Source organism: Carassius auratus, chromosome 4 (genome assembly GCF_003368295.1).
Source record: "Carassius auratus strain Wakin chromosome 4, ASM336829v1, whole genome shotgun sequence".
NCBI lineage: Eukaryota > Metazoa > Chordata > Actinopteri > Cypriniformes > Cyprinidae > Carassius > Carassius auratus.
Window position 1 is genome coordinate 5,703,962 of NC_039246.1, and position 13,611 is coordinate 5,717,572.

The window sequence follows — 13,611 nt, forward strand, 5'->3', positions numbered from 1 at the left end:
CTCCTATAATAATATAGTATATTTTTAAATATCGAATCAGTATCAAGTCATATGCAACCATTGTAAAATGAACTGCATTATCTCAAATACGGTAGTTGTGTTAGCACTCCTGTTATTATATCAGCCCGGGTTCAGTCACATTCCCTAACATGTTGGAACAGAAAGCTCAGAATGATGGCAGAGACGAAATCAGGTGTTTCCAGTTTCAACTGACATCCCAGGGGTTTTTATTGACAGCTCGCTGAGGGGAATGATGTCTCACAATCACAAAATCTTATCTCTGTTATCATGTTTAGGTTTATGTTTCTAGTTCTGGTTTTGCAGTGAAAGTAATGCAGCCATCATAACTACACATGCTGTTCATCATCAGCTTTTATACGCATTTTCCCGAGTGTCTACAGTATTTACATTCCTTCCGTCCGTCCGTCCCTCCGTCCCTCCCTCTCTTGCTCATTCTGACAAGGCTTCATATTTCTTTGTTTCGTGCTTTCTCTGTCCTGAATCCTGATTATTCATTTTGTGTTATGTCCTGAGTTTGGTGCCAGCGTTTGAACACATGGCATGTGATGGCTATTACACCGTCCTCATCATTCCTCTCCAGAACAGCCTCTACAGCCCTGATGCACTGCACTGCTTCCACTGGGTAAGAGATCGCGTACTGGGGGTCATTTTGGAGGAGAATGTTCCTCACATGGGATGAGGCAATTTGAAAAATCCAAAATGGACAAATATCAGCTGATTAATCTGTCTTTCACTATATTAAGTGCCAAAACACTTAAAGTTATTATGTAACATGGGGTTTCAGTGTTTATGATAATGTTTCTTTTAGTTAAAGAGACGTAGAGATCTGGAAAGACAGAAAGACGTCCTGTGGGCTGGACTGCAGGTTGTGGAACAAACACAGCTGTGGTACCAGAAGCGCCTGAAGCTGAATTTACAAAGGCAGGTTAGCTTGAGCACAGGAGGCATGGATGGAGAGGTACGTACCTTCACAGATCACATTGAGTAATGCTGCTGTCACATAAAAGCAAGAGCACACAAATGAAGTATAAGGAGGCCTGTTCCTGCAGACTTTAATTCAATAATTGCACATTTGAACTTAATTCAAAACATTTCATCTTTCAATGAGCTGATGATCTAAATCAGGGTTGTTAAATAAGGTACACATACAAAATTTGCATTGCTGTAGAAGCCTAAACCAGAAATTAAAACCACCAGCCTACAATCAATGTTAAAACAGGTGAGCCAGATCTCTCCCCAAAAAAATATAACCAGTGTAACTGATATGTACTATGAAATAAGTATAGTTTTTTTTGTGTGTGTGTGCGTTTGTGCAATTTATTCTAATATCGGTTATCAATTAAGAAAAATGCCAAAAGAATGGTGCCATTATGACATCGACTAGAGAGGGCTGATCCTTCATCTGTTTGTCAGAAGAGCATCCTAAATTGGTAGCACAGGTATCAAAACTATTTCTGAAATTCTTCCTTGTTGAATGGAAGTGAAACCAAGTTATATATGAGCCAAAAATGGTCAAATTCATGTACTTACCATCAAGTTGTTCCAAACCTGTATAAATGTCTTACTCTGCTGAACACAAAAGAAGTTAATTTGAAGAATGTTGGTCACCAACCAGTTGCTGGTCCCTATTGACTTCCATAATATGAAAAAAATAAAAAAATAAGTCGGTGCCTAACTGCATTCTTCAAAATATCTTCTTTACGTTCACCAGAAGAAAGAAACTTGGAACTTGAGGGTAACTTGAGTAGCCAAAATGATAACACAATTTTTGTTTTTGGGCCAACTATCCAGTTAAAGCTGCAGTAGGTAACTTTTGTAAATATATATTTTTTACATATTTATTAAACCTGTCATTATGTCCTGACAGTAGAATATGAGACAGATAATCTGTGAAAAAATCAAGCTCCTCTGGCTCCTCCCAGTGTCCTATTGCCATTTGCAGAAAGTCATCTGCTCCCGGTAAGAAACAACCAATCAGAGCTGCGGTCCGTAACTTTGTTTGTGTTCAAAATGTAGAAAAATGTATATAATAAGCGAGTACACCATGAATCCATTTTCCAAACCGTGTCTTTAGCTTGTCCTGAATCACTAGGGTGCAGCTATAATAAGTGTTTATATTCGGACTATTTTAGATTGCTTCGGGGGTACCGCGGCGGAGTAACCCAGTACCTTTGTGATTCTTCATAGACATAAACAGAGAGAAGTAGTTCCGGCTACGATGTTCTTCCGCAAGACGCAAGCAGTTCTGTTTATTAACCGCTAGAGCGTCAAAAGTTACCTACCGCAGCTTTAAATGCCAAACCTAAAAAGTATAGATAACCAAAAAATTTAAATTCTGTCATTCATTACTCACCCTCATGAGACCTTCTGTAAGTTCATCTTTGGTACACAAATGAAGATATTGTTGATGAAATCAGAAAGCTTTCTGACACTGCATAGACAGCAACAGAACTGAAGGCCCAGAAACGTAGTAAGGACATTGATAATATAGTGCAAAAAGAAAACCAAAATAACGACTAAGGATTTCTTCTCTTCCGTGTCACTCTCCGCAGAGTGTTCACAACAGTACCACAATGCATGCGTGTGCTTTCTTCTGATTGGAAACAAGGCACAGCACATCCTGGTTCTACGTCAGAACACTGGGTTCTGCATCCGCGACACCACACGCATGCGTCCTGGAATTCTCATAGCTTCATAACATTACAGTTGAACCTCTGATATCACATGGACTATTTTAATGATGTCCTTACTACCTTTCTAGGCCTTGAACGTTTCAGTTGCGTCGCTGTCTACGCAGGCTCAGAAAGCTCTTGGATTTATGTTATGAAGTTAAACAAAGGTCTTAGGTTTGGAATGACAGGGTGATTAGTTAACGACAGACTTTTCATTTTTGAGTGAACTATCCCTTTTGATCCTGAAGTCATTGGTTAGTTTGGTCATGTGTGTTTGATTAAGGTTATACTGTAGCTAAAGACCGCAGAAAAGTTGGAAATACAAGAGGAGGATTAAGTAAACTTGGTGTACTTATACAGACTTTTCAAAGGTACAGTTTGGTACAGTTTGTTGAATATGTTGTACTATTATTTACATGTGTCTCATTGTTACAGCTGGTGAAACACTGGCTTTCCTATCTGTACTTAACTAATTTATTTTACATTTTTGTCCTAAGAAATTTGTAAAGTACCTGTACGTTACAGGGCAGGTGGTCGTGCGCTCTGCGGTCTTGTATGCAGCGTGTGAATGGCAGTCTGGGTAATCTGATGAGTGACACCTGTGTCTGGAACAATCTGGCCCCAGAGGAGAGTGGAGGATCGGACTGGGACTTGCCACATTGGTCAAGGTGATGATCAGTAATAGTATTAATAATAATAGTATTCTTATTGTTTTTGTTTCTGTCGTGCAGTCCTATTCATTATCAACATAACAAGCACTGTGTGGATCTCATATACAGGAAGTGAATCAGCAGAATCAACAGATTTCCATGTTGGAGTTTGAGAAGGCACAACTTCTTCAGCAGCTGGTGTCTTACAGCACACCTGATTGATGACATCCACACATTTTCAACTTTAATTACAAAAGGGTTTCATTCAAATCACGCAGTGAACTGTAAAGGGTTAAAAATGCTTTGAAAAGACTGAATGTTAAAATTAATATAGGCTCTGGTATGCACCCGTTCCACCCTGTTTTCCATTATTTAACTGAAAGAGTTTTCATAAAATATTTGTTTATCTGACTTGTTAGTAGCAATTCAGATACCTACATTTATACAAAACAGGTTTTGAAGTATAATTTAAGTATAATTGAACAATGAAGATTCTATAGTATGGCTAAAATTAGTATTGCAAAATCACTTGTATTAGTTTTGATTTACATATAAACATAAAGGGGGTAAATGTTTATATTGCTTGTCATTATATTTTTATGAAGTTGAAAAATATAAAGTAATTTGAAAAACTTTAGCCAGCTGCACTGAAAATGTCACAATCAGATTTAGTTTCGGTTTCGTTTTTTGTGTACTATTAGTTTGTATTCCTTGTTTTCATGTGTTTTCTTTCTGTTTCTAGTGTTCCGAACACTACTTTGTTTTCAACTGTTACAGTTGTTATTGATTATGTTGTGCACCTGTTTTTTGTTGAGTTCCTCATCTTTTATGCCATTCATTTAGTCTTTGTCTGGCATTGTCTGTACATACGTGAAGCTGTTCTGAATTCATAAGTGTTTGTGCTAGTACGCCCTCTGGATGGACTGGTCCTGGAATGTGAATGTCTCATTAAAATAAGGAATACAAACTAACAGTCCATGAAAACAAACCTGAAACTTACTCTGATTGTGAAAAATTCAGTGTACTTGGTTGAAAAAAAAAAAAGTTTATATTTTCCAAATACAGAATATAATGACAAGCGATATTAACATTCACTCCCTCATTTAATATTTTCACAAAACACTGCTAACAATAAAATTTCTCTTCAGTTCAGACTGAAGATCATGACTTTATTAAATCTAAACTAATACAAGTGATTTTGCAATAGCCAGAGCCTACGCCCTTTATGGATCCTCCACTGATGGAAAAGGTTGTCCCAGAGCTAGAGCATGTAGCCCTATTTATTTTGAACTGTGTCCATCCTGGAGAAAATATTAAGTAAGACTTCCTGGAGTGGAGTCCCACTCATGCTCCCATCTCTGAGGTGTGTTTGCCTTTGCCGCCCTGTCAGGATTGATTTACTTGCTAGTCCATAACTGTTCCCAAGCATTCCCCCTCCACTGGTTTCCTCCGGTGGCCATACTCCTTCTCTTGTGACCATTTTGTTCGGCTAGCTTCCAAAGACAACATTTTAGTTTGTTTTCCTTGTTTTAATGTGTTTCCTATCCCTTTCATGTTCTGTTCACTAGTATCCATAGTTACTGATTGTTGTACACCTGTTTCTTGTTGAGTTCCTCGTTATCCTGTGTATATATATGCCCTTTAGTGTCCTCACTTCTTGTTTTACCCATTGTTAAGCAGATATGTTTCTTCTTGATTTTTGTTGTTTTTGTTATTAAACTGCAAAGAGCTCAATCTGGGTCCATATTTTTTCTATCTGCCTCACCCTAACAGAAATATGATATAGATGAAATAAAGAACAAAAGTGAAATTAAAGACAGTTGTATATATAAATAATTGAACAAAATAAGAGATTTCATATTCATTTATTTGAATATTTAAATCCAGACTGAAATCAGTGACAGTGTATTTGAAACATACTATTAATTCAAAAGCTACAGAAATCGATGATGATATGTTGATCTATGCACATAACAAATGTAACATTTAAAAACAGGCTTTAATAGTTAAAATGCATTTTATTACTGTAATGTGTCATTTCAAATGTAATGCTGTTTCAGTGGGAATGCATTTGTAGGTAATTCTAAAACCACAAGCCCATTCTAAACCCACTTTTAAACCAACGAAAACTCTTTTCACAGTTTTCACCAACTGTGTATACCAACATAACATACAGTAAGCAAAATAATCTGTATAATTAAATCTATAAATGAACATTTATCTGTTTTAGATTACAGTTTTTTTTATATTAGTGACACTTTTTGAATTTGTGCTTTTGAAATTATTCTTATTACTAAATATTTTAAAGAAATAACATCAGTTTTCATATTATTATCATTATTATTATTATTATTACTAAATCAACCCACCTTTACATTTTATTGAAAACCAAAAATGGAATTGCATCAATCTAGACCACAGACCATCCAGCAGAGAGCAGCAGAATAATATAGAAACAAATTAACGTACTAGCAGCTGTGTTCTACTGAAAGGTGAACGTGATTTCACGTGCAGCATGTTACTGGATCAATATCCATATTGATTCTGGAACAACATTCCAATCAACCAATCAGAACTGACATATTGAGTTTACAGGAAATGTCCATTTTAGTGCTTCTACATCCTCCATCATTTCCTTCTGATTTTAGGGCTAAATTATGGGTAGGATTATGTTTGGGGTAGAGATAGGGTTAGATCTATATTTTTGAAGAATAATGTTGATTTCGTATCAGGGCCGTAGTTGGGGTTTGAGGGGCCCCAGTGCAGGTTGTACCAGTGGGCCCTGTTTGAAACTTTTAATTTGTTTAATTTGTATGTTCGTTCTATTTGTTTATTTGTGCTATTTTTGCATATGTTTAAGTTTTTCAAGTTTGTAGGTGTTCAGGTACAGAAGCCAAATGTAAAATAGCCCTGCATAGTCTTCACTGTAAAAATTAAATATACAGTCAAAACAAAACATTTCTCACATTATCACAGTTTATTAGCTATACTTTAGATAATGGTAACAAAATATGATATGAAGAGTTAACAAATTAATCTTGATAATGTCAGATAACTTTGTTATAACAGTGTGTAATGGATTACAATCAACCAAAACTTCAGACACCTGTGAATATGACCATTTTTACACAATTATCAATAATTTTGTTCAGTCTGTGGTGTAAAAAGGTTGCGTTAGCAATTAAAGAAAAAGAAAACACTTGGACAGGTTAAAGTGTCTGAATAAATTTTGGTTTGTCTGACTGTGGAATAATTCTATCACGTCTGTGAGTAAGGACCGGAAGCAGTTGCAAGTAATGGGTATTTATTGAACTGAGTAATGGTAAGTAGATGATGGTGGGTGATGCAGGACCTCAATGGCAGCACAGACAGGTGAGGAGGTGTTTGAGTGCATTGCTGCAGATGGTGGTGGATCAAGGGTGATCAGGATAGGGGCTGAAACGAAGCAGCTCTTCAGTTTGGCAACACAGCCTCGGCTGTGTCTGACCACCTAAACGTAGTTTTGGGGGAGGTCAAGGCAGTCAGAGGTGCGGCTAGTTGGCTGAAGTTGCGAATAATACACTGGTAGAAGTTGGCGAACCCCAGAAACCTTTGTAGGGCCTTGCGGGAATCTGGACTTGGCCACTCTACCACAGCCTTAACCTGCTCGGCATCCATGCATATTTCATCAGTCGACACGATATATCCAAGAAACAGAACAGACTGTGCATGAAACTCGCATTTCTCCGACTTGACAAAAAGCTCATTCTCTAGCAATCTCTGAAGCACTCATCGAACGTGCTGCATGTGTTCCTGGAGAGAAGAGGAAAAAATCAATATGACGTCCAGGTAGACATATATGAATTGATCAATCATATCTCGTAGCACATCGTTGACGAATGCCTGGAAGACCGCAGGGGAGTTGGAGAGCCCAAAGGGCATGACCAAGTATTCAAAGTGCCCCCTGGGGGTGTTAAAAGTGGTCTTCCATTCATCCCCCTCCCTGATGCGGACCAAATGATAAGCATTACGTAAGGCCAATTTCGTGAAAATCAATGCTCCCTGCAACCTCTCGAAGGCTGAAGACATCAACGGGAAAGGGTAAGTATTCTTTACCGTGATGTTGTTCAGTCCCCTGTAATCAATACAAGGTCGCAGTGATCCATCTTTCTTCCCCACAAAAAAGAACCCCACCCCCGTTGGAGAAGAGGAAGGGTGGATGAACTTCGAAGCTAGAGAATCAGAAATATATTTCTCCATAACCTCCCTTTCTGGAACAGAAAGTGAATATAATTTGCCTTTAGGCGGAGACTTACCTGACAGTAAATCTATGGCACAGTCATAGGGACGATGCGGAGGGAGAGAAGCAGCACGAGACTTACTGAACACTTCCTTCAGGTGGAGGTACTCCGCGGGCACGTTAGACAAAATCCACTGCCTCCTCCTGAAACAAAGACATAGAAACAGATGGACAAACAGACACTAGGCAAGACTCATGACATTTGTTACTCCATGCCAGGATGGAATTTAATTGCCAGTCTATTTTGGGGTTGTGCAAGAGGATCCAGGGGTGACCTTGGATTATGGATGCAAGAGGAGAGTAAAGGATGTAGAAGGAGGTGGTTTCTGAGTGGTTGCCTGATGTGATGAGGGTGATGTCTTCAGTGATGTGAGATATGACCAGTAGTGAACCGTGATGTGGTGCATGAGGGTTCTGAGGGGAATGTGAAGTCTCCATGCTAGTGTATTGTCCACGAAATTACCTTCAGCCCCGGAGTCCAGAAGTGCTCGACAGTCGTGAATCTATGCTGACCATCTTAGTCTTACTGGGAGGAGCGTAGATGATGATGAGGTCTTCTCGGCGGAGATCCCACCCGATAGTAGCCTCATACTTACTACCGGGCTTGGCCTTTTTCCGTACAGATGTAGGCTTGATGGCCGGTCCCCCCGCAGTAGAGGCACAGGCCCAGGGACCTCTGCCTCTCCTTCTCCTCCCGGGAAAGCCGAGCTCGCCCTACCTGCATGGGCTCGTGATCGTAGGAGGGGCTGTCCGTCTCCCCGCCGCTGACTCGCACGTCCGTCTGGGTCTTAGGTGTGGAACTGGGTAGGTTCCGTCAATCCACTCGTGTCAGACGTGCATCTACCCTCAGCACCAACTCGATGAGCACACTGAGTGAAGTAGGAAGGTCCAGGGCGTAGATCTTTTTGGAAAAGTCTGAGACGGATCTTTGACGCAATTCAGCTAGCATCCTAGCCGCCTCTCTCCCGGTGACGGCCCAATCAAAGACCCGCCTCATCTTGGTGGAGAGTGTCTGCAGCATGGATCTTGATTTTCCCACACCGCCGTTCCCCATAATGCTGACCTCCCAGTGAGCAGGGTCAGTACAAATGCCACCTTGGCTTGTTCATTGGAGAAAGTTCTAGGTTGAAGAGAGAAATGCATATCGCATCGGGTTAACAAAGCTCTACAAAAGTTTGGCTCACCCGAGTAGGTCTCCGGAATGGGGAGGCATGGTTCCGGTTGGGAGGGGGTCTCCAGTGGTGTGGGAGGAACGGGCGGTGTGAGCGGCGCAGTGGAAACTCGTAGAAGTTGTAGTTGCTGGGTGAGCTCGGACACCTGCGCCACCATTGCCTGAACAGCGCGACCAGTGTCGTTAAGATTCCTCTCCTGGGAGTCCATCCTCCGAGCACTGGGGCTGAGAAACTCCTCCAAGGTTGATGACGGGTTTCTTGTTGCTTCCATGGGTGGTCAGATTGTTCTTTCACGGCTGTGAGTAAGGACAGGAAGCAGTTGCGAGTAATGGGTATTTATTGAATTGAGTAATGGTAAGTAGATGATGGTGGGTGATGCAGGGACCTGAATGGTAGCACAGACAGGAGAGGAGGTGTTTGAGTGCGCTGGTGGAGATTGTGGTGGTGAGTAATCTGTGGCGATGACTGGTTAATCCAAGAGTGACCGAACTGGAACAAGACACAACGAAGTAGAGCTGGTGGAAGACAGGCATGTAGCACGGAGGACCTCAAACAACGATCTGACAAACAAGAGACGAAAGACAGGGCATTAAGTAGGCTGGTTGAATGAGCTGCAGCTGCCGCTGATCAGATGATCAGTGGTAACACCCAAATGAAACAATCAACATGACGTAACATGAGATGAGCAGGAGACGGTACATTCATGAACTGTGACAAATTCTTGTTAAAACTACAAAGTAATTCAGTCAAGAGCAGTGAATGATTTTCTTTATTTGCGTTTTTGTGTTCTGGTCCTTTGAGTGACGAATGTTTTATAAACAAGGCCCAAGTCGACGCTGGATTTGCACATCTTTTGCTATTAAAACATAGAGTCATCACTGTGATAAAAGACCCCATTCAGGTAAGTACAATTGCATCAGATTTCTGTATTTTTTTGGAAATCAGCACATAAAGTGAATATATGTTAATGGAAACAACACGAAACAAAACGCCTTTTCAAGATGGTTAAATGCCTCAATGCACTTAAGTGGTCAGTCTTTTCTGCCTGGTGCAGTTTCATGTGACATATTGGTGATATTGTCCAACCTAAAAGAGCTGTTGGACAAAGGGCCATTACCCTTCCATGCTCAAGGTCTATGTGGCAGCTATAGCAGCTTCCCATGCTACTATAGCAAGACAGACTGTGGGCCAGAACAACTTAGTTGTCCATTTCCTGAGAGGAACTAAGAGGCTCAATCTGCCCTGGTCCCCCCACAGCCCCTGCCTGGGACCTGCCCACGGTCCTGAGAGCCCTCAAAGGCTTCTCCTTTGAGCCACTACAGTCTGCAGACTTGAAAACCCTGTTGTTGAAAACTGCTCTGCTATTGGCTTTAACATTGGTTAAACGAGTAAGTGACTTGCAGGCTCTCTTGGTAAGTCCTGCCTGTCTTGAGTTTGGAATAAATTAACTTTTCCCCAACATTCTAATTCATTGAGATGTGTATATATATATATATATATATATATATATATATATATATATATATATATATATATATATATATATATATATATATATATAAATTATATTTGTTTGTAATGAAGAATACACGCATAAACTAAATGAGTAATGTTTATCAAGACAAATGTTAATGTTGGCTTGAGAAAGCTTGGCCTGAAAGTTTAAAATAATTTAAATGTCTTGGAAATTGAATGCTTTCTGGCTTTAACCAAGGTGCAGAAACAAATTATGCCACTGAATTAGTGTAATGGTACCAGCATATCGTCAGAGATCTTCCTGATGTGCCCTCTTTTCTGCAGGCTGTATTTATAAAGCCTCTGTCACAGCACGTTACTGCTCATACCCTGGTGGTCTCGCAATGAATTTCCAGCAGCTGATAAGAGCTATCTGCTGATCATATAATACATTTACACCAAAACACACACAAAGACATTTTGCTTATCTAAGACTAAATATGACTCCTTGCCTTTCCACAATTACATGTGACTACATGCTGTAGTTATCAAATACAGCTCACGGTCTACAGTCACCTTCAGAAGGTTTTTAGACACATAAATCACACAAAATATGGAATACTTCTCAGAACTAACTTCTCTTTTCTGAGCCATTTTTGCAATGACTTTAACAACATTAAAGGATTTTTAAAAACATTTTCATACTGAATTTCTTTATATAATCTTTAAAACAATATTTACAATAATTTTCACTTTTTTATATATATTTTTATGTAATGATAAGAATAAAACATTGCATAGGGTCTTTTTGAATATCCAGTCCTGTCTTGAGTCACTGATGTTGATGTTTTATACTTGAATTATTTTAAATAGACTGCTAGTTTGCTTCAAATGAATAAATAAATACACTGTTTTTTCAGTACATAAGATTTCAATGCTTGTTTCTGTAATTGATACACATATTTTTAGCTAGGAAACCTTAGCTAGTTGCTAAGACCTAAATGAGGGACCTGTTTTCTAGTTTAAGGGGTCATGTGACTGAAAAAAAAACATTATTGTCTACATACTATAGATTATAGTTGCTCCTCTGTACCCATCTTTTCTGAAAAGTGTTGAGTTTACAAAGCTTGTAGTTCTGAAAAGCGAAGTGTGCTCTGATTAGCCAGCTATCCAGTGCATTGTGATTGGCCGAATACCTCAAGCCTGTGACAGAAATGTTACGCCCCTTACCATACTGTGATGCCGTGTCCCTACGCGAAAAAAATCAAAACCAATAAAATCCATTAAAAACAAGGCATTTGTTGCACTGAGTGGGGACATAGTTATTGACTATAATGACTTATACTGTCTTTTTACGTGTTGTGTTGTGTATCACACTGCATAAACATAAAACCATGTCTGCATTTGTGATCGGAGAAACAACAAATAACAAGTGCTACTCAACACTGCTCAAAACCCACGTTTGAATCATCAGTGGCAAATTCTTTAAATATGAAAATGTACTTACAGGCTGTGAGTCAGAAAAGCCGGCATTGTAGGCTACTCTCCCAGGTTCAGGAAACAGTCCTCCATAAAATGTGCTTCACAAATCTAAATATTTGGATTAAACTCTTCTGGAACAGTGCTGCAAATACAACTAAACCACTGATTTCTAGTTATGTCCTTGTGATGAGTGGGACGGGGCCGAGAGCTGTGGGAACAGAGCGAAACCGGTGAGTTTCCCAATCACTCCACTGGCCTCGTTCTGTTCCCACGGCTCTCTGCCCCGCCCCACACGTCACAGTCCTCTTTTAGAAAACAATGTAGTTTCACAACGAAACAAAGAATCTCAACAACATGCCAGCGTGGGGCAACAACAATACTACAGAGAAAATCAAAGTTACACCTTCTTTCTTTGCATCAACATTTGGGAAATCATTTTTGCAAAACACTATGCAAATCTTCCCACATAGTGACGTAGACATGTGGGGATGTCTTTAAACAAGGCATTTTTGGAGGGCGTGGATAAGTCTTCCATTTTACATTTAATAAAGAATATCTCTTTGGGTTTGAGACTTTAGTCTTTGCTACTTTAAGGATCTTATCGATTCACAAACAGCTTGTAATGCTCCAAAGAGAAAGGGAAACTTGAAACATGACCCCTTTAAGAAGAAACATTGTGTGTGTACAAACAACAAATCCCCCACGATGCAAAAAATATTGCACAGCAATGAAGGGGTGGAACTCTAAAACATCTAGAGTGCAAAATAAACACACGTGCGTGGACACACACACTTGTACACACACAAACCCCTATGAACTGGTGTGCCTGTAAGAGCAACTATGTAAAATAAAATCAATAATTCAACTACAGTTTATTAAAAATGTGGACAACAAGGAAGGGGTTACACTCTAAAACATCAGGAGTGCAAAACAGACACATCCACAGACTCACTCACACACACACACACACACACACACACACACACACACACACACAAACTATTATACAAACTCAAATACATTGGTTTGGCCATGTATAACCATGTAGCCAAAATAAGTCAGAAAACTGAAATAAGAGGTTAAAATCAGATCAGGCCCAGAAGGATTAAGCTCTAATAAAGCATTCCTGTTTATTGATGTTACATTTTTATAGAATTTTAATGTTTTGTATAACAACATGCTGTATTCAGGTTTGACTGTGGTAATAATACTTCAAAAACTGATTCTCCAAAACACACACACACACACACACACACACACACAAAGTAGTCTTTGAGGGAATATAGAAATATACATTTAAATCCAAAACCTAATAAAAGTAAACAGTTATGAATCAACTAGGGAATTCAAAAGCCTCTCTATAGATTCCTATGCAGGCATCTAGTGGTAACATCATTCTTTGCTCTCACCAGAAGGTGCTAATCTGCTTTAAAAAAAAAAAAAAAAGGATTTTAAAGGTCTAGTCTATATTTTAATTAGAAATACTGCACTGATTAAAAAAAATAATTGTAAAAAATTTGATATATATTTTTTTTTTTACTATTTTCAGTGGGAAGAATTTATAATAATTATGGCATAAATGTGAATTATTACCATAAAAATTATCTATAGATAAAAATATATTACATTGATTTTACCGAAGAAAAAAGAAAGTTACATTTCAGGTGTCTGGTCACTTTTGACCATGAAGACCATGGTTGTGACTCCCAAATGAGGAGCGCACAAGGGTTAAGTGAGACAACAGAAACACTTCCTATATTCATAAAGTTAGTGGACCACTTGAAATCCTTCACGGCCACCAGTTTAAGAACCGTTGCTGTGGGATAATTATGTGACAAACTATATTTAAAGTCTGAGAAAGCGCAGCATGGTCAGAATGT

At 39.2% G+C, this 13,611-nt stretch overlaps 1 protein-coding gene across 1 annotated transcript; it reads left to right on the forward strand.

Annotated features, from left to right (window-relative positions):
- The first annotated feature begins 321 nt into the window (after window positions 1-321).
- sapcd1 (suppressor APC domain containing 1) lies at window positions 322-5,075 on the forward strand. Its single transcript, XM_026224168.1, has 4 exons — window positions 322-643; window positions 830-979; window positions 3,219-3,361; window positions 3,473-5,075. The coding sequence occupies exons 1-4, from the start codon at window positions 557-559 to the stop codon at window positions 3,477-3,479; spliced, it is 387 nt and encodes a 128-aa protein (XP_026079953.1). The 5' UTR covers window positions 322-556; the 3' UTR covers window positions 3,480-5,075.
- The last annotated feature ends 8,536 nt before the right edge of the window (window positions 5,076-13,611 follow it).

What these genes read in the sequence shown, in the direction of transcription:
- sapcd1 (XM_026224168.1), top strand. Translation starts at nt 557, where the DNA reads ATGGCATGTGATGGCTATTACACCGTCCTCATCATTCCTCTCCAGAAC. An exon ending in CACTGCACTGCTTCCACTGG is followed by an intron (nt 644 to 829) that starts GTAAGAGATCGC and finishes TGTTTCTTTTAG; the next exon opens with TTAAAGAGACGTAGAGATCT. An exon ending in CAGGAGGCATGGATGGAGAG is followed by an intron (nt 980 to 3,218) that starts GTACGTACCTTC and finishes TGTACGTTACAG; the next exon opens with GGCAGGTGGTCGTGCGCTCT.